At 39.6% G+C, this 22281-nt stretch overlaps 1 protein-coding gene across 1 annotated transcript; it reads left to right on the top strand.

Moving 5' to 3' along the window:
* The first annotated feature begins 1382 nt into the window (after positions 1–1382).
* LOC117295536 lies at positions 1383–15791 on the top strand. Its single transcript, XM_033778234.1, has 2 exons — positions 1383–3911; positions 11936–15791. Exons 1-2 carry the CDS (start codon positions 2049–2051, stop codon positions 13871–13873), a joined length of 3801 nt encoding a protein of 1266 aa, XP_033634125.1. The 5' UTR covers positions 1383–2048; the 3' UTR covers positions 13874–15791.
* Positions 15792–22281: the final 6490 nt, after the last annotated feature.

The following is a 22281-nucleotide window of genomic DNA, read 5'->3' as shown; positions in this document are numbered from 1 at the left end:
GTCCGTGGCACAGTGTGGAAATGTTGTTTTTCGTTCTGAAACAGAATCATCTGTCCAAATTCGTTCACAGAAGACATAAAATAAACAAAATTCTTTGCAACTTTGACTAGTGTCACATCAATAGTATACACATAATGAATGTTTATGAGTGCAATGGTGCGAATATGTTCATGAGTTGAAAGATGGTATACACATAATGAATGTTTATGAGTGCAATGGTGCGAATATGTTCATGAGTTGAAAGATGGAATGTTCTATTCAACGAGGCGGAGCCGAGTTGAATGGAACATTCCAGCTTTCAACGAATGAACATATTCGCACCATTGCACGAATGAAAAACATTCATTATTTGTTTTATATAACATCCAAGTAGAACTTTGTCATTTTGATTGAAAGAAACAACTTTCAAAACAAACAATTTCAACTGTAGAAGCCGAATGCTAGTAATTTTACTATGCCTTCTTGCAGTAACACCTGCTGCGTTACCAAAGACACGCGCACGCAGTGATGTTTTTACTCAGCTTTTTCGTTCCATCCGAAAAGTACCATTGCACGCTGGCAGCGTGCCAGCGTGCAATGGTACTTTTCGGATGGAACGAAAAAGCACGGCGAGTGACTCAGCGTGCAATGGTACTTTTATTTGCTATCACGTGAAGGACAATCCTCCAATCAAATGGCAAGGATCTGCTTGGGTGTTATATAAAATGTTCTATTCAACGAGGCGGAGCCGAGTTGAATGGAACATTTCAGCTTTCAACGAATGAACATATTCGCACCATTGCACGAATGAAAAACATTCATTATTTGTTTTATATAACATCCAAGTAGAACTTTGTCATTTTGATTGAAAGAAACAACTTCCAAAACAAACAATTTCAACTGTAGAAGCCGAATGCTAGTAATTTTACTATGCTTTCTTGCAGTAACACCTGCTGCGTTACCAAAGACACGCGCACGCAGTGATGTTTTTACTCAGCTTTTTCGTTCCATCCGAAAAGTACCATTGCACGCTGGCAGCGTGCCAGCGTGCAATGGTACTTTTCGGATGGAACGAAAAAGCACGGCGAGTGACTCAGCGTGCAATGGTACTTTTATTTGCTATCACGTGACGGACAATCCTCCAATCAAATGGCAAGGATCTGCTTGGGTGTTATATAATAATAACTAACACGTCTTGGGCTCAGGTTGTACACAAATTAATTATGAGTTTGTGTAAGTCTTTATTTTGTGTGTAGCATAGCTTTGCCGGGCTAGAGCACTTCTGTTTATTAAAAAAGCAAAATGCACTTCTCTGAAGAACCCCTCTCCTTTACATCTCGTTCTCTTGTCATATTTGTATGCCTACTAAACAGTGATGTTTTATTTGTTTTCTCTCTCAGGGGTAATGTTCATTCCTTTCAAGTCGGCCCAACCATGCACGTGTCCTACAGGCACTCCGAGCAGCGTGTGTCGACGTGATTTGCCTGCCGTCCAGTTTGTCCTTTTCCCCCGGGTGAGACACGTTGCTGGAGAGTCGGCTTCGTATAAAGGGAAGAGCTGCTGTCATTGGATTACGTCTCATAGAGAGTCGCCAAAGTAAATCCGACGTGAGTTGTTTCTCGTCAACAGCTCACTGCCTGATCGCTCATATATACCGTGTGCCGCTTCTTGTGTCAGCATTCTATTTCGTGCTCTGAATCCAAGACTTGGACTGCATATTGAAGGAAACATTGGGATAAGACACACGGATGCTTCACATAAATTCTTAACAGTGCGCAGCGACACCGAGCTTCGGGGAAAATACAAGAAGAACTTTTGCGAATTTCCGGAAAAAATGTGAAGCCAATGTTGAAGTAGAACCACAAACAAAACACCCTCCACCGATGTTGTTTTGTTAAAAAAATCATTCCAAACTGTTTCTAAGTATGTACTTGTATGGTTTTTGGTGCGTCTGACCAGATCAAATTCGTTGGACAATGTTTGCTGACGGACTATGGCAGGACCCACTATTGCTAAAAAGTGACTGAAATATAGGAAAGTTGCCCCTGGCAAGAAAGGAGTGGTCAAAAATGGCGTCACAACGTTGGTGGATCAGCACCATGTTTGTTCTTGTCACCACCACTGGCTTTCGGGGGCAAATCCCAGGTACCATCGGGGCGTACGTACCCCGAATATCAAACGCTCTCTCCGAATTCCAGTACTGTCTAGAAGACTGCACGTGTGACGATTTCTCCCAGTCGGTGACATGCGCGAACCTCGGACTTCCGGACATCCCTTACTCGTCCGTACGCAACAACACCCGTGCTCTTTACCTACATGGAAACATGATACAACCCCTGACAGGGCAAAGCATTCGGAGGTTTCGTCAACTTCGCCTGTTGGATATTTCGGATAACCACGTTTTCTTCATTAGCGATGATGCTTTTGAAAACCAAGGCAAGCTGGTGAAGTTGAGTCTGAAGGGGAACAACATGACTGTGATTCCCGTGGGGGCGCTGTCCAAACTCCGGGCGCTTCGAGAGTTGGATCTAACACACAATCGCATATCGTTCTTGAGTCCGATGAGCTTCGTGAATCTGACCAAGTTGCAGAATCTCTCCCTGGGCTGGAACGAGATACACCTGATCAGCGGGGATGCATTTATTGGGATGGACTTACTTCGCATCTTGTCTCTTGAGAGCAACTTTCTGGACGAGATGCCGATTGGATCATTGCGGGGCTGTAACAGATTAGAACACTTCTACGGGTCGAACAATAACATCGGTACGTTCGTCAATGACTCGGAGACCCTCAGTCAGTTTAGCGCACGGAGCTGGTTCGAGCCCTCTGAACCAACAAGACTGCTGACGCTAGACCTCTCACACAACGTCATTGATATTCTCTCCAATTCGTGTTACCAGGGAATGACCAGCTTGATTTATCTGGACATGACCTTTAACTTCATTCGAGAGTTCCAACTGGATCTTGTCGTTGACCTGGTTTCGTTGGATACGTTAAAGCTCGGCAATAACCCACTGAGTACGTTACCACCAACCCTGCTCCTCAACATGACCAACTTGATGAACGTTGAATTCCCAAACTGTGAGCTATCGGAGATACCCCTTGGGTTTTTTACGAATCTTACTCAGATACAAACAATCGATTTTACAAATAATGGGTTATCGAACGCTGAATTCATGCACGCGGTTCACCAGTCACCCTATCTCAGACACCTGTATCTCGGGAGGAACTCACTCACAGAATTGCCCGCTGATGGCCTGACTGGATTTTTTAATCTACAAATACTGGATCTTTCTGAAAACTCTTTGACAAAACTGCCAAATTTAGAAGGTTTGGAATCTTTAGAAACGCTGGATGTATCTGATAATTTCATATCTAGAATCGGACCGCATGCGTTCCGCGATACTAGAATTGTCCATCTTGATTTCGCTCGCAATGAAATACAAAAAGTATTCGAGTCTACATTTAATGAAATTCCTGACCTTGAAGTCGTCAAAGTGAAAGGTAACCCATGGGTTTGTGATGAGTGTGGGCTTCAGTGGACGATGGATAATCCAAAATACTCGCGCTTGATTTCAAGGCACATTCTGTGCGCTTGGCCCACGGGTTGGAAAAACATCAAATTCCTAGAACAAGTGTTGTATTATAACTGGCGATTGCCCGAGTGCACAAGTCGCCCGAATAGACAAAGTGTATGCAACCTAATAGCGGCATGGTTGGCCATATTGGCCGCCGTTGTTGTGATATTCTGGGCGGCAGTTTTTCACCGAGCACGGAGAAGGTTCCGAACGAGGAAACCAAGACAGCGTTTTCTTCTCTTCCGGAATCCGAACGACACCAACGCAGGATCAACCTGTACTACTGGTCATTCCAATGTGCGCTTTAAAGCACTGGACTCGGAAACAGAGAGTCTGGAAGACGACGAGACAACTGTATAATCAACGTGTTTGTCAAAACCTTGAATTTAACAAAATATTCACAAAAATATGTAACATTAATTAAAAACTTCATTACATTTCAAAAGGCACTGGACACCTTGGGTAATTGTCAAAGACCCGTCTTCTCACCTGGTTATATCTACACATGCATAACATAACAAATCTGTGAACATTTAAATGCAATTGGTCGTCGAAGTTGCGAGAGAATATTGGAAGAAGACAAAACGTTGTCGCACAAGTTGTGTGCTTTCAGACGCTTGAAGTCGAGACCCCAGTCGAGGTCTCGAATTCAATTCAAATACTTTAGTTGGAAATTACTTCTTTCTCAAAACTATGTTACTTCAGAGGGAGCCGTTTCTCACATGGTTTTAAACCTATCAACAGCTCGCCATTGCTCGTAATACCAATGCTCACAATTATTTCGAGTAATTACCAACAGTGTCCAGTGCCTTTAAGATGTTTGAGCTATTAATATTCCAACATCAGTGGACATTTTGAAAGAGTGTCTTTTAGCCACGGTCGATTCTTCTATTTAAAATGAACACGATAAAGAGACCTGGGGTCTGTTTCACAACGAAAGTCCTACTTTAGGTCTAGTCCTGGGGTTATTCAAACGTAAGGCTAGTCCTAAGATAATACATAGTCTTATCTCTTCTTTGAAACCCACCCTGGTCCCAACTCCATAAACAGCGGCTCCAGAAGAAGAACTGCTCAATAATTTTCTGCGTAGCTGGAATGAGCAGGATACAGTAAAAAATTATACTCCAGTGACATTGAAGTTTGACTGAACCTCATATGGCAGCCAAAATATGTTGTGCGAAGCTACTTTCATTGCGGTAGCAGCTCAAGACCAATGCGCTTTCAGCTCTCAGCCGCATCATTATTAATAGCGCCTATGTTTTGAATTTTACATTAAAACTACCGCCTTTAAAAACGTAATATTGAATGTCGCTGTGGACTTTTCAAGGCAAGTTTCGAAGTCATAAAGCGTTGGTCATAACACCAATTCATCTTTTTCCCTTGTTTGGTAAAGGAATAAAGCTTACTTCCTGAGGGGGGCAAAAGCATTTATTTTGCTTCTAGTTTTCAAATAAAGGCTGAAAGAGAAAGATTATTATGCTTAGCGAACGTATTCAGAACTGTACTGTAACACAATGGCTGCCATAAAACTCGGTGTCATTTTGTTGAAGGTTCAATGTTTTTCGAAACCGCGAGTTTGGGTTAAACTCGGCCTATACGTCCGCCAAATTGGAACCACGTACCGAAAGCGGACGTTTTCATTATAATGGAGCCCAGGCCGGGGCCGGCCCAATCCCAAGCCGTAGTTTCGATAAGGGCTAATGCAAACTTGCTGTATATTCCACGGCTTCGGCTCTGGTTACGACTTGGGCTCAATCAGAAGATAAAAAACTTCCGCAAAGTCGTATGGGATTTCAAATTTTACAGCGGGTACCTAAAGCCTAAGCCGGAGCTGGATCCGTTGCCTCGATTTCGAAAGGGTCTTTCAAACATTAGGGAACATTATCTTGGCTGACTTGTAAGCGTTTAGAGTTTATTCTATAACTATATACCGGGTTCGTCGATTTGTTTCATTTAAAAGTTTTTATGTCATGTTACACATTATAATGTGATTTTTTTTCCATTATCGCACGATGGGTATTGACTAGATATATATTATGGTATGAACGACATAAGCAGCAGATTAAGAGGGAAGCTATAATGAAATTAGAAGCCTATGTTGTTTTAATTGCTAACCGTGTTTACCAATGATGGACATGGCATTGTCGTTTCACTCAATGTAGGCCTCTACTCCCGATTGGTTATTTGTTTTCGATAGTTATCCTTATTTGGGAAAAGAGTTTTGCCACGGGGTAAAACTATCAAAATTAGGGTAGATTCCCTATAGTCAGATTAACAGGCCTATTGGCTTTTGTTGACCTATAGTTCTCTTGACGTCATCATCACAATAATCTTGCTCGTGCCATTTGGATTAGACTGGTCCCCTGCAGGTACTTGCCTTTCAGAATCAGTGACGTAAAGCATTCTATATCTGTGTTTGATTGGTCCGAGGTGACGATTGGCAGCTGCACTTGCGGTCGTCTGCATAATGGATCTAAGTGAAAGGTGAAGACGGACTGGGATTGACATATTCTAGAGGCCACTCTCTGGCGTTATTCACGAGCCTCGAGGTGTGGCGTCAGATGCTCATGCTAGATCGGATAGTCTTGATTGGCGACCCAGTTTTTTTGTTTTTGTCATCGGTAGAGGGCGCTACGTGAACACACTTTAAATCATCAAAAAGATTTAAGCAAACTTAAAATTTGCATCGGGGATACATAATATTTCTTGCCAATACACATATACAACGGTGCAGAAAAATTCCCAGCCTAGCATGTTATCCTACATACGCCTACGGAGAACAATTTTAACACAATTCAAGCTTCGTACTCCGAGGATGAAATCAAACTTGCCAATTTAAGAAAAAGGTTTTTTGCCTAAAGAGAAATAGAGGATGTTGACTTTCCCTAAAATGCACTGTGAAATAATTGTTAATGGTAAGCGGTTTCTGTATAGGCCTAAACATCTGACGTCACACTTCGAGGTTCATACGCCAGAGGTCTGCTGGTGAGCCTATACGCACATAATCACCTTTGAACTTGCATCATCTCACATGGCCTTCATGGTTTTGGAGATTCGCAGTGAAATTCGATGTACATGTGTATACTAACGCCAACACCTTGCGGATATGGACAGGGGACCAGTCTATTTCTGTATCTGCAGCTGTGCTTCGTGAAATTGGTACCGCGTGACGTCAGCAGCTGCATATGCACTATGTTTTACATAATCATATTATTAATAGTTGTGTATATATTATACTTTATTTTAAAAAGTGTTGCCAAAGAAACAAAGTAATTTTGACATTTTTGTCTTTCCTGTATATTATTCGTAAGCTTATACGATTGCGTTAACATTGCAAATAAATACAAAATGACCCTACTAATGTGCTATGTTTCTCGCTATAAGTTATTGATGTCTGTGTGTATTAGTGACATTCAAATCGAAGAATTTCTATAGTTGGTCCACGACTCCTACACGGGGGTTCACGTATGGCTGGACAAAGAAATTAACAACGTAGTTAGATAACACAAATGGTGGCCATTAAACATTCTCGTTTTGTCCATCAGACCACTCATGCAAAGAGAAATAATTTGCCTTTCAAGAATATTTCTATCTTTACAGAAACATTTATTTTATGACAAGGGAATGGCGGACAACTCAATTTTGGAGTGAAGTTCCTTCCAATTTAACTCAAAAAGAGTAACACTGAGATTGACTCAATGACGGGAGACGCCATCCCTCGGACAAGAGCGTGAAATTTTCGTTTTACTTGTACATATGGAGTGAGTGTGAGTACACATTCAAACCGGGGAACCTATAACAAAAGAGGACATTAGGGTCCACGGTTCGGAAAAGGTCCACAGTTGGAAAACGTGTACAAAAAGAATCGGAGCTGTTGGAAAAAAAAATAGAGTATAAACTAAAGAGGAACAAAAGGAGGTCGCGGTTGCAGACGTATTCAAACCGGGTGTCTCTAAACAAGTGGAAAATAATGGTCCCTGATTGGATATGAAGCCCAAAGTTGAAAAAAGCGGCAAATAGGAGGGCCCTAATCGCAGATTGAGTGTTGTACAATTTTTTTGCAATTTCCATACAACTTAGTTTGATGAAATTTCGATATTTGGTTGTCAGTTAAGTTAAATATGAATACAATGTACTATTCCTTAATCGCATTATAGACTACGTAACAAAAAAGTGTCTCGACAACACTATTGAGGGCGCTGTAGCAAGTGCTTCAAACCTGAAACAGAAACAGTTGGTGTTATTTCAAGATAAAGTACTCGGAATTGAGCCCCCATTAAAAAAGGTCGCATAGCATTTTATTTGTAAGCCAAAACATTTCAAACTATTTTGAAATAAATTTCAAAGACCACAGCCTCCTAAAAGTAAATTAAAAACACCTATATCAGTGCACTGAAGTGGTTGTTCCTATGACAACACGTCGACATATATTATACGCTTAAACAGCCGTCAACCACAGAGCAAGATTTTGAACCATGAAAAATAAAAAAAATAACAATTTCTCAACTCTCCTCAACGGGTGCAGTGCACCCCCTCACAAAGGGGAAAAGAGAGTGTCGGCCTCATTTGTGTTAGGAATACCGTGTATTAGCAACATTTACCAATTTGTGACCTTTGGGGTGTAGACGTCCGTTTTGGATGACATAGAACCTAAAAATTTGAATTTGCCAAAAATAGTGGGGACATTTTTAAAGATGCTCAGACGCTTGGAAAATTGCATCGGTGTAGGTTTTTTTTTTTGAGTGAGAGACCCCCTACATCAATTTGAGCAGAGAATAAAAGTTGAAGATTTAAACTTTCTTTTAATTTAAAGCAAGGTGTTACACTCCTATGGTATTTTTAAGATGTTTTATTTTAATTTAGCATATTGCACTGTAATAATAATGGAAGTTTCTTTTGTATGGTGCACAGTCAGGCAGCTTATGACCATACTTGAGATGACATGTGGACATTACGGACAAATACACAACAAAATGTACTCCTTAGATTTGCATTTTTTGATAGGAACCATATCATAAACAGCGCCTCCATTCGACGGCACGTTTTACATGGTGATGATTTAAACGTAGTATGACTTTGCATGCACAAGTTGCGTTCGTTTTGGTATAATACACAATCCTGCGGCACTAAATATGTTTTAAGAGCTCATTGTTATACACTAGTAAAAAAACATTGAATATTCAAGACTGTCCGGGCTGTTAAATGCACAACGCATAGCGAAGTAGGATTGTAATGTACAAAAAACAAAAACTCAAAGGAACCGAATCATCATCGTTAAAATACACAGCTGTTTTACAAGGTTATTTTGTCTTTGTTTGTTTTTTGTATACTTGTTTTGGGGTGGTTTAGAAGAAAAGGTATTTCCGTAGGCCTACACGATCTTCTCCGATACGTCAGCATTTCAGCATTTTTTTTAAAGTTTTTTTTTAAGTTTTTGGCACAATTTGATTGTCTTAATTCTATGTAATCGAAAATAGTAATGTAAAATAAAACTAACCCGTGAAAATTTCGTTTAAAAAAAGTGGTAGCGTTTATAAGATGTGTGAGAAACAGGAAGAAAAATTCGCTTTTTGAATACAAAGTCAGAAACGTTTCATGCAAAATCGATTCTCCGATTGACATGTTTTTGAATCCCCCCCCCCTCTCTCTCACTCTTAAACCCCACCACACTCCTTTGAAGGGAATTGTTTCTCAATTTGACATTGATTATCAACAGCTGCAGTGTTTCATAAACCAAGTAGAATTTTAATGTCATTCACGTTTTGAGTAATACCAGATAGATTTCGCCTCTTCCTTTAAAACGAAGCGCCCATTGAAAATCTTGCTAAAGGCAGTGGACACAATAATTGGTAATTTCTCAAAATAATTATTAGCATTAAAGCCTTATACTTGGTATGAGTAATGGGGAGCTTTTGATAGTAAAACACAATGTGAGAAACGGCTCCCTCTGAAGTAACGTAGTTCTCAAGAAAGAAGTAATTTTCCACGAATTTGATTTCGAGACCTCTGAATTGGATTTTGCGGTCTCGAAATCAAGCATCTGAAAACACACAACTTTGTGTGACAAGGGTGTTTTTTCTTTCATAATTACCTTGAAACTTCGACGACCAATTGGGCTCAAATTTCCACAGGTTTTTATTGTATGCATGGGTTGAGATACACCAAGTGAGAAGACTGGTCATTGACAGCTACCAATAGTGTCTGTATCTTCAAATGCACTCGCAGCCAAGTTCACGGAACCCTAGGATTAATCCCATCTCGAGTTAGCACGAGTAACTCGTCCTAATTTATGATCGTCCAAATGCGTCCTAACTTCTATGGTTCTGGAACTTAACTCGTCCTAACTCCCAATATTAATTTTAAGGGTCTTTTCTCTGTTATACTAGCTCTCCGTTGCTTGTTACAAAGTTTTATTTAATACCTGGTTTTTTGTAATAATCAAAAGAGTCCAGCACCTTTAAGGTAGAAACAAAGATAGAGTAGAATGTATAGTTTAGAGTTAATTATACATGCTCCATCAATCAAGTGATTAATTATTCCTCTCTCATAGTTATCGTGGTCGCATTTCATGTATTATTACCAGCAATGTATGTTAAAGTTCATTGTTTAGCGCAGTAGGGCCCAACTAAATATACATCACTTACGTATACATGAAGGTATAATATACACATTCAAACAGGGGACATATAGCAAAAGAGGACCTTAAGGTCCACGGTCCGGGAAAGGTCCACAGTTGGAAAACGTGTGAGAAACCAATAGGAGCTATTAAAAAATAGAGTATAAACAAAAAGGACAGTAGGAGGTCCAGGCATAATACACACTAGTAAAGGGTGTGTGTACAAAAACATATGACACAAATATTTTAGAATCATAGACAATAATATTGCTTTCTTTTTGCCGGACGTAGACGTAAAAAATAATATACTCAATTAAGGATTCCTTATTCGTCACAGAAATGTCACCGTCAATAAAGTTTTCATGCAGAACTAGTTAAGTATTCGTTGCAAGAGCCATGTCTTCATTAAAGCATTAATTACTGTTCGGTCAGTCCTACGGTCGGTGATGGGTGTTCATGTGGCACCGTTACACCTTGGCGATGCATGTATGTACGAACTGCTTGGCAGCGTATTATAGCCCCATCAGCCTCAGCAGACGACACAAGTAAATCACACCTACTGGAGTTAACTCATCAACACGGTGTGCAAAATGCTGCCATTGTTTTCCAGAATCGTAAATCGTATTGATCCATTTAGTACGAATCTATTAATGACTACACTCTGGCCTTTTGTTTCCGAACACACTTTGGTAAATAATAGCTCGATGATGAGACCTTGAATGACAAATTTTGTCGATATATCCATATAGGATATAAACTACCATGCTATTTGTATGTGTACCACTGCTACATTCGCTTGATCATTGTATGTTCTTTTTAACGAAATAATTTGGTATTAATATTATATCCCCATGTTTTTTACTCCAATTTCTCAGTTGATTTGATCTCACATAACCTCAACATATCCAAAAGAATAACATCAAGTTTGTTTTGCCAAGGAAAAGCACTCCCGAAAATTCCGATAGAGGAGAGTGTATAGCGTGACTGGTGCATTATGACGTATGTCCTTCAAACATGAACACTTTTATTTGTCATAAACTATACACAAACAAAAATTTCGATAATAAAAATCGAACAAAATGCGACGGTATTTCCAGTTGGTTGCAAGCTTTAAATGGATAAGCAGTGAAGCGTCGCAGTTGCGGTTGATCTACACCAGTACAAAATATAACCACTTTTGTGTACAGAGGAGTTGCAGAATTATTAACTGTGTGGGTTTGCAGAGAGAGGAATGAAATTTGGTAGGACTGTCAGTTTTTAGAATTTAACGGTCGGTGTGAGCGATGAACGACACAGCAGTGCTCCGGGGGGAAGGCGGAGCGTGACGACCGGTTGTGCTAAGCGGGTTGGCACCCCGGCCTCTCTTGGGACGAGGGCTTCGACAGACACGGTGCGAAACTGTTAATGATCACGGTGTCTGCTGGAGGTGGGCGCTTGAGTCGAGTGGGAAAGGAACGCGATCGGGTGCACTCTCTCGGTTGAATTGACCTTGGGAAAGGGGGTCAGTTTGACTTGGATCTGCCTGAAGAGTCTCCACACCTCCATCCGCCTGGAAAGCTCATTATAGACGTACGTTGATCTTCGCGGGACGTGTTAGCTCATTACACACTTGAATATCATAATCAGGTAACATTTCACGACAACGATTTATCTAGAAACTCACCTAGAAATGAACTCCAGTTTACTGTATTTGCAACGCAATGAGACGTCACATATTGTTGTTTCATCGTATAGAGTACTGTATGTCCAATGATGTATCAAGTTCAGTCACTTGAATCCCACCGTGCTGTGTATTAGCGCGACTCATCAAAATTACACGATGGTCACGAAATGGACCGGCCACATATCGTGTCCCCTTTTCGGGACTTTTTTCACCCTTGTGGCCCTGACAGCTTTGAGTAGACTTGCTACATGCAGGCCAGTCTGTCCACTGTTCTGCAAATGTAACCTTGGAATGTTTCTAATTAACTGTACGAATCAGGGCATCATTGGCATCCCGGAGAGCGACAGTGATGACTCCTTTTCCTGGGCTACAGTTTTCGTCTTCGAGCGAAACTCCATCGCCAAGATCGGCAGGACAGCCTTCGATAGCTTACCCGGCCTCGTTGAATTGTCCCTCGCTTTCAACGGACTACAAAGCATCGAAAATGGCAGCTTCCTCGGTCTTCAGGAACTGGAGCACTTGGATCTAAGAGGAAATCACCTAGTGGGGATTCCAGCTGCACTCGGCGATTTGCCTAATCTTCGAGAACTTTCCTTGGCACAGAACAGTTTGTGGAATTTGGATGACGAGGCTTTCAAGGGGATGGGTTCGTTAGAAAAACTGTATCTGGACAACAATAACATCCACGTTAATGGAACCCCTTTCAAAGGCTTGACATCTCTTAGTGTTCTGACTATGACAAGCAATGCACTAACAGAGGATCCAGTGGGCTGGTTTTTTAGTCCCATGCATGAACTCGATCTTTCAGACAATCAACTGAGTTTGACTACAGAAATCTGGACATGGTTCAATAACTCTCAAGACACTCCAGTACCTCTGCGGTTTCTTATTCTCAGAAGCAACCACATTGAATCCATAGAGCGGGGAACCTTTCGCCAACTTTCGTTTCTGCAGGAATTGGACATCGGTATGAACCAGATTTCATTTGTTGACGGTGAGGGCCTTCATGATCTTTGGAATCTGGACTACTTCGCAATTAATGACAACTGGTTAGAGAGTCTTCACGAGGAAACCTTCCTGAAAACCACTTATCTTGAGGTTTTACAACTGGAAAACAATCATCTGCAGAGTCTTCCGCTGGGGCTCTTTGGGAAGACCGAGCGTCTCGCCAGTCTGAATGTTGCGAACAACAGACTCAAGAACATCCATGCCATTACACAGGGGCAGCTTCCATCCTTGGCAAATTTAAATCTCAACTATAACTTGATATCGAAGATCCAGGACGATGGGTTCAGTCAATCTACAATGTTATCCAGGCTCATGCTTGCCGGGAATAAACTCACGACAGTACCGAACATAGCAGGTCAACTCTATCTGGATACCTTAGACCTCGGTATGAATTCAATACGCAGTGTGCCAAAGGGCGCTTTCGACGGCACAGGTCTCCGTTTCATCTTACTAAATGACAACTTCCTGGAGACGCTCGATGCCGAGCTGTTCATGGATCTCTATGATCTTCAACTCTTAAACATTCGCGGTAACTCTTGGTGGTGCGACTGTCGTCTTGAATGGATACAAAGGTTACGTACTCTCACAGACCCTCCCATATGGGCGGATGAAATCATACAATTGGGACTTATCTGCCAAAACCCTCCAGTATACGACTCACAGGATTTCATGTACGAAGATGTTTTGTTGAATGGATGCCCCGCAAAACTCGATAGTTTGGCTGTTCTGGGCGTGCTAAGCGTATGGTTCGGACTCGTGGGGATCTTTGTTACGCGTATGTGGGTGAAGAAGTTTTCGGAGGTCCGCAAATTCAAGAAGGTTGGGAAGCGTAACTTCCGGTACAGCATTCGCAAGACAAGGAAACGGCGCAACGGGGTCATGAACAATCACTATTCTCTCCATACATTCGGTAGATCAGACTCCTACACCCTGATTCTACAAAACAAGGACAACGATGACCAGGATGGACCCAATAATAACGATGGTCATGATGAATGGGATGAGGTTGCTCGGGTAACGACTGTGTAATTCCAAAAATGTACATGTTCCCTGTTTCTATAAACAGTAATGAATGCTATCAACATTCATGCGCGTGACATGGCACTAGACTATTATTTCGTCCAGCTTCAATTTGGTTTCAAAAAGTTGGAATGGAGTAAAATCTAGATAGCCACACTGTGATATAGTCTACAAAAAACTTTTTTCATGAGTTTCTTTACGGAAGTTCTTAAAAGGCAAGAAATTTAATTGTAAAGTGGTTGTGATGTATGGTGGAGTTCTGTAAAACAGGATAAGATGTGCATTTATCTATTGTAAAGGCACTTGAAACTATTGGTACTTACTCCAAAAGCAATTGACATACTTGGTAACGAGCAATGGAGAGTTGTTGATAATATAAAACATGGTTTGAAACGACTCCCTCTGAAGTTACGGTTGAGAAAGGGGTGATTTCGCATTCAAAATATTAAAAGGTTTTATGTATGTAGCCTTTTATTGATATAGGCATCTATCACAACTTGTACAAGGGTGATTTTCTTTCGTAATTCTCTGGCAACTTCCAGATGTATGCATTATTTTTATGAGATACACAAAGTGAGAACACTGGTCTCTGACAATTACCAATAGTGTTCGGTGCATTCGAAGCAATAAACCATTGCGAGGTAGATTTAAAAAGAAAATTGTCTGATACAATGACTTGATTAGTAACAATGTACCGGCCATGAGAAAGTTGCTATGTTAGCTTTGCGTTGTTTCACAAGAGACGGTGAACTGCCATACGCAATAAATTGTTGAAGTCTGAGGAATTCAAATTAAATCGCAATCCTGTGACTATTAAGCAAGTCACTGTACCAGACATCATTCAAACCTATCGCAAATGGCTTATTGTACACCACACACAGCTAAAATACAGCCGACTAATATTGCCAAAGGAATTCTTCCCTTTATCTGTCAATTGTTTAAAATGTGTACGCCCTGAACAGCCATCTTTCTCTTAATTTTTCTTCCATTCATAAACAAATCCAAGCCAAACTGCTGGAAGGAAAAATAGTATGGTACTTTTTTGTGGTTCGAGACGATAAAGTACCAGTATCCAGAGACATCTATCAAGAAAATAAGTAGTGGTAGGAAGTTTAACAAAACTTTAGGGTTTAAAGGTTTTTTCACATTGCAGTTATTCTTAAATTTGTATACACAATCCAAAAAGGTCATTGTTATATTCATCAATTAATTAATTAATATCATTTTATAGTTTACAGCGTTGAAGCTAGACTTGTGGACAAGTCGTTAACATGTCTGTAGCGGTGATAGCGAAACTGCCCTCTTGCTATAAGACTGCTGCTCTGCGTCTGCTCTCACGACTGCGATCAGACAAGAGTCGTGAGTGCAGTATACTTGCACAGAGCATGCAGTTGAAGCGTAAGTTGTACATATTTTTTAAATTATAAAAAAGCTGCTATGAAAATGTAACCAGAATATAAAGAATTCAACAAAAGGAAATAACAAAGGACGCAAATTAAAATTATGGTGTTTTCATGGAACCTCACTGTGTAAAGCAAATGTGCGGTTTACCTTGGTGTATTTATAGTAAACTAGTACCTGCTTACTCAAACGTTTTAAAACAAACTCCTTGCTTAAAGCGTTATTGTAATTTCTTTAGATTGTTTTGGTGATTAAGTTTTTATTATCATGGGCTTCCATTTTGTATAACATATATATTGTGAAATATATTATATGCTATTCTCAACGATACGTTTAAAGTTTGCAACCAGTTTGATTAAAGATAAGTTGCAAAACATAATCATTACATCAAACTGTTTTTATCAAGACCATTTTTCTTTTCTGTTAGCAGCACTTGATTTCCACTTAAAGCCAGTGGGTACTATCGGTAATTGTCAAACACCAGTCTTCTCACTTGCTGTATCTCAACATATGCATAAAATAACAAATCTTGAGCTTGATTTGTCGTCGGAGTTGCGAGAAAACTATGACAGGAAAATACACCCTTGTACACGAAATTGCTTTCAGATGCTTGATTTCAAGACCTCAAGGTTGTACTACTTGAGTGGGACTCTCACCCACGACCCCGTATCCCATCAGAGCACACTGTCTCAACCAATCGACCCCCGAGTTTGTCCGTCAGAGAAAGCTCGAGATTCCGGGGGCCGAGTGTTCCAATCCGTGTAAGGATTCAACGGTGTAAGGGTGGAAGGGTAAGCAAAACAATAACAGTTTGCAATTATACATCTGTTAAAGGAGTATTTAAAATTAGCATAATTTATACAATATAAGGAGACTGCAAAATGGTGGACTTGGCAATAAATGTTTAATACCCTTACACTGAAATATACGGGTAGATAGACGGCGAGCGAAGGATTGAAATATAAATAAATCATTCAAAACGCTTAATAGCAGCCATGCAAAACACGAATTCAGTTTCTTGTTATGTTACTGGCCCGCGGTTGACCAACGTAGTCTTCCTTAAAGACGTTACTTGGTAATGTTGTTCTGGTTTTTACAGTTTTTCAAGACTATTAATCCATCAAGCTTTGAAATAAGATGATTTATCTCATGGTTTGTGTTTAATCTGTTTCAATCTACCATGCGTTCCCCCTCCCTTTGTTGTGTAATAAGCCCTTTTTACAAATTCGCCGTGCTGAAATTTATATATGAAAGTTAGCGTTGTAAAACAAAAAAGTGTATGATCATAATTATTTACGAATATAGGCAATACGTGTAGATGGCATTAGCTTTCGATTCAAACTGAAACCTTCATCAGATGCATAAACAAACACAAACCAAAACATATCAAGTGAAAGCAAAAAGAGGAACAGGGAATAATGGGAAAGGCATCCAGAAACAAGGTCTCCCTTTTATCCCGTTGGTTAATGACTCGGTTAATTGATCGGTTAAATAGTGCTGAGAATAGTTCTTTCAACTCTGTCTCCTGAAAACACATCTGTTAAAACGTTTTATTATGCATATTTGATGTAACATCGTACCATGACATAACGAACAGTATTCTGTACAGTATACAATTGTTGTCCCAAGTCCTTCGACAACTGTAAACACAGACAATTTTTTTTTTAGCAAAAACAGGTTATCAGCCAGCATTTATTTTGATTTGCGACTGGTGGCCCTACTAAATTGCTTAGCTTTGCAAAAAAACTTGCTTAGCAGTATTTTCTACTGAATAGCTTTTACAATGTATATGAAATTGGGCCCTGTTCTTGGAGGCTTTTCACTTTCGTATAAATACTGTATCTGTGTACAACACAGAGAAAAATACTTAGGGCTGAGGTGTCAAGTGTTGGAGTACATTTTTCAAGGTGTACTGAAAACGAGTTTCTTAAAGGCAGTGGACACTATTGGTAATTACTTAAAACAATTGTAAGCATGACAACTTACTTGGTAACGAGCAATGGAGAGCTGGTGATAGTATAAAACATTGTGAGAAACAGCTCCCTCTGAAGTAACAAGGTTTTTCTGAAAGAGGTAATTTCTCACCCTTGTTGTGCAACAAGAGTGTCTTTCCTTCTTTCCTTTGCAACTTCGAGGACCAATTGAGCCAACATTTTTACAGTGTTTTTATGCATAAATTATGTTTGGATACACCAGATGAGAATACTGGTCTTTGAAAATGACCAAACGTGTCCAGTGCCTTTTATGGGGGGCAAACATTACATAAGTAATTAGGGTGTACTCGCTGAAGTTTCTTTTACCTTTTTCAACAAGCTATAATATGTGTAAATTATTGTTTATCATCATGTTGGTACTATACAACGTTTATGCAATTAATTGTTCGTGTGTGTTTCAGGAATAATTGGCTAACAAATGGGGTAAATATTTGGATTTTGTTTTATTTGAGTATGGTATTGTGTTATTATCTATAATGATTTGTATTATGGCGAGGTCTGGCAAACAGTAAAACAATAAATTAATTAATAAATTCTTACAGTTTTAACAAGAGAGTATCATAGTTAATGGATGACGTTTAAGTGAAGGTATTTTACGCAGACTACTCGTACTTTGAAGGTCAAAACTCTAGCTAACTAACAATAGATTATAAAACTGAAAATGTGCAAATCAATATGCAAATCAGTTTGTATTTATTCGTACAGTGTACTGTCTTTCTAAATGTAATAGAGTAAAAAACACCACTCTTTACTTTTCGAGCTGTCCGTTATATGGCTCCTCAAAAAGAGTGGTGGTTATTTCACTCCTTTAGATGAGTTTCACTCCAGGAAAGAGTGAAAAATCACTCAAAAAGATACAAACTTTAATATAAAAGAGTGGGAGGCCACTAAAAACAGAGCTGTCCTTCATTTGGCTCTTCAAAGAATGCTTTTTCACTCTTTTACAGAGAGTATATAGGCGACCAGCAATGTACTTGAGTTAAACTACCAAGCATGCAACAACACTTACAATAAAGCACAATTCGTCGACCCATTGTTTATAGTACACATTTTGAATAACGATAAATTAGCAATGTTCAAACGAAAGCAACGTTTTTTATTACTCATAATTTTTAAACCTATCGATGTTTTATTCCATGGCACTGCTTAGACCAGTGTAATGTTTGCCCATGACGTATAGTCGGTTCTTATTTGAGATATACATGGAGCCGAAAATCTGGAACGGTTACGTCCACGCACACAGAACAACCCCTAATTGGGAATACATAATTTGAGATACGTATCTGACAGTAACATTCCTCAGATTCAAAATGGGTGATATGTTTTTCCCTAACCAAACTTCTTGGAAGTGAAATTATTCTGAAAATGCTTGATTCTATCGAAAGCTGATGTATAACCAAGAAAGTTTGTATTACCATGGAGCACAGCGTATATGCCTAACGTACCACGAACTTACGGGCAACTTAACCAGAACATATGAAACACTTCTAAGTTTTTAGCAATTTATTTTAGAACATGCTAAAAAAAAAATCGCGGGCTCGACGTGTTCCAAACTATAGCAGCGTATCACAGCGTGCTCTTAGCGTAAACGACGTATCCCCAACTTACCCCTAACTTATATCAGCGAACACCAACGTACTTTCGATAATTTGCATATGTTGTTATACGTTCAAGCGAAACGCCATGGACAGGCCCTTTTCAAAGGCACTAGACTGATTACACTGTGTAAAACGGGACAAAAAGGGGCGACAAATGATGCATTCAAGCATGTTGTTGTGTCACACGAAACTTGCACTATCTAACTTGGTGTTCGTGAAAGTTTAAAACGGGTTGAAAACTCGACCTGATTCTAAAGCATTCCTATCGACTGTGGCTTACAAAGCAACAAATATCACAAAAGTGTTTTTAAAAATAGAAAATTATTGACTCGACCTTGCCATGCACACAAAATGGCAAAGCCTTTTTTTATACGAAATTCGGAAAAGCGTATTGCTCCCAAAGAAAAGGTCTAGGTAATACTGTCTCGCCTGAGCTCAGACTAGTGTAACCATGTACACAAACAGAATGAGCTATAGTCAACAAACTGTGTGTAGTAAACTGTCTCTTTGAAGAGATACGCTTCAAGATCTGGGGATTGACTTGGTGTTTGGTCGGCACTAGTTTTTTTTAACTGATCCCCCTCAATACCGAACTCATTTTCACTACTCAAGTACTGAGTATACAGTGCTAACAACACAATCTCAGTAGTTGGTATGACACTGCTCTATAATTGCAAGGGTCGTGGGTTCGAATCACACCCGAGTAATATGCCTGTGATATTTGTTCACAGTACTTGGGGTAGTACTGAGTATACAGTGCTAACACACAATCTCAGTAGTTGGTATGACACTGCTCTATAATTGCAAGGGTCGTGGGTTCAAATCCCACCCGAGTAATATGCCTGTGATATTTGTTCCCAGTACTTGGGGTAGTACTGAGTATACAGTGCTAACACACAATCTCAGTAGTTGGTATGACACTGCTCTATAATTGCAAGGGTCGTGGGTTCGAATCACACCCGAGTAATATGCATGTGATATTTGTTCCCAGTACTTGGGGTAGCACTGAGTATACAGTGCTAACACACGTCAGTATATGGGTAAAAACAAAAATTAATATTCTTGATCCCCGATGCAAATTTGACATTTATTATTATATCATTTTCACTACGTTCTGAAAAATGTAGCCTTGTTGCTAGACCAATATGTGCGCGGCGAAGAGGGAGCAAGCGGAGATCGCGATAGTTGAGTGACAGAGTGAATAGCAACGTCTTGCACCAAGACTACATTTTCAGAACGTAAGTAGAACGAGTTTGTTGTGATGTTCGAACAGAGGTTTCGCAAGCGTGTGGATACCGATACACAGATATTATGATAACCGTATCCGTTCACGTCAGCCGCGTGTTGGATTTTGTTTCGCAACCACTTGAATGCGCTCGCATTCATCATGAGTGTTTTTCTGACAAATATGACCCGTAGAGACCCCGTGTTTTATACAATGATGCATTTTCTCATCGTTTTGCTTGCAAAATGACTACAAAATTTTTATCTACATGTATATCAAGCACGATACCAGCGAAAGCAATTCCGTTGGAAATGTTTTTTTTTTATCCAGGACAACTACGACGTGTATGAGCTCCCGTATCTGTTGCTAACTTGTATGCAAAATATGATGGTCGCAGATACGCTTCACATGGACACACAAAGTGCCTCTGTATCGGTCGTGTATCCGTACACTTGCGAAACTTCTCTTTTTCAGTTGAACAATACACTGTCGTGGGGTTCGAGGCAGCAATAATTTCCAGGCGCACAAAGTACATAATTTTGTCTCAACAACACAAGGTAGTAGCAATAAATATAGCTCCCGACTAAAAAAATATTGCATTACCGTTACATTTTGTCTGGTTAGAACTACCCCAAACGAAAAAAATATTGCATTACTGTTACATTTTGTCTGGTAAGAACTACCCCAAACGAATGGTTCATGAATCCCATGCAGAATTTAATTACCATAATGACTTATTGTGGGTAATGAGATACTAATGGAAATTTCATGGGGAGAGCTTAACCCACAATGGATCAACACAGCCAGATGGCATGTTTGTTCTTCTCTGTAGTATAGAATTTCCATTCCTGTTTTTGTTTCCATAAGGATTCCCGTGTTTTGAATACACAAACAAATTGCAGCCCGATGAGGATGATGGTAATGATAATGACTTTAAAAATGGCAGTAAACCGATCAAACTTTGACCTAAGTTTTCATGAAACACAATATTAAAAATTGCTTGCGCCCCTTTCCCGTTTACAAATTCGTTACGCTGATTCTGAGCACACGTCATCGAAATCGTACGATTGCGGCGAGTTGTTTACAACTTGAAAAATGACTACACGTATTTCCACACATCCAAGCCTATTGTAATTAAAAGCCAAAGTACTATATCGTGGGACTAGGCTCTATCTGGAAGCTCATTATTTTACAAAATGTTTCATAACCTCTCTATTATTGTTGGATAACGGCTGACGTATACGGTGGCCCAGAACTGTCACGGCAAAACCAAAATAGCACTGGCAAAACCAAACGTATAGTTCTACCCTTCTTTCAGTGAAATACGATCAGGTCCATTAACAATGTATAGAAGATGGTACTTTTGTTCTTGAAATTTCATTAGAATAACATAGTAAATGTATGGCCTTTAAACATCGAGGTATCATTTTAAGGGTGAAATTTGAATTTACATTGGGTTTATTAATTCGACAGATGTTCCCCATAGGCCTACAATTTTAACATAAATAATGGAATGGATACTGCTTGAATATCACAATGACGTCAGTGAATTTTCGCTAACAGATGACATTAGTTATAACAAATTTTATAGCCATTTTATTATAATAAAGATAATTAAATCTCCTTGTCATTTGATTGTTTATTTGCGGAGTGTGTTTTTGTGTTTGTTGTTGAAACACTTTAAATTACAATGATCTATGTATGATTTATATAACATGGAAATGAAGTTCGTTGTTCTCTGAGACCTGGGTAAATTTCACAAATAGTTAGGACTGGTCTTAACTCGTCCTAACTTAGGAACGTTACAGAATTGGTAAGAAACACAAATCGTGAAGATCACAGATTTACAAAAAAACTTAAACGGTCTAATGATGATGATAGTAGAAAACATCCTTTGAAATATTTCTGTCTGAAATTTCATATTAATTGATGAAAAATAAATAATATAGTTTCGCGTTTGAGTCTATCGCTCAGGGAGCCTTTTATTCATTTTTGTTTTAGCATCGATGCAATGCAAAATTTGCCTTGCATCGTCCCGTCCACTCCCTCGTGTACGTAATCTATTGAGGGACTTCCGTGATCTCAAGTCTATGTCGGGGGGGGGGGTCATTGTGATTTAGTTGGGAGGTAAAATGTTTCATGATTTACGGTGACCAGGGCTTACTTGGGTTTCAAAACATTTTTACTGCATTTTTTAAG

This window comes from Asterias rubens, chromosome 10 (genome assembly GCF_902459465.1).
Source record: "Asterias rubens chromosome 10, eAstRub1.3, whole genome shotgun sequence".
NCBI classification, from domain to species: Eukaryota; Metazoa; Echinodermata; class Asteroidea; order Forcipulatida; family Asteriidae; genus Asterias; species Asterias rubens.
Note: the sequence above shows the minus strand (reverse complement) of the source record. Positions and strands in the feature narration are given on the sequence as shown.

Bases quoted from the DNA above. Each gene is read 5' to 3' on its own strand.
- LOC117295536 (XM_033778234.1), top strand. From the start codon at position 2,049: ATGGCGTCACAACGTTGGTGGATCAGCACCATGTTTGTTCTTGTCACC. The intron at 3,912-11,935 runs GTATAATCAACG...TGATGTATCAAG, and splicing joins TGGAAGACGACGAGACAACT to TTCAGTCACTTGAATCCCAC.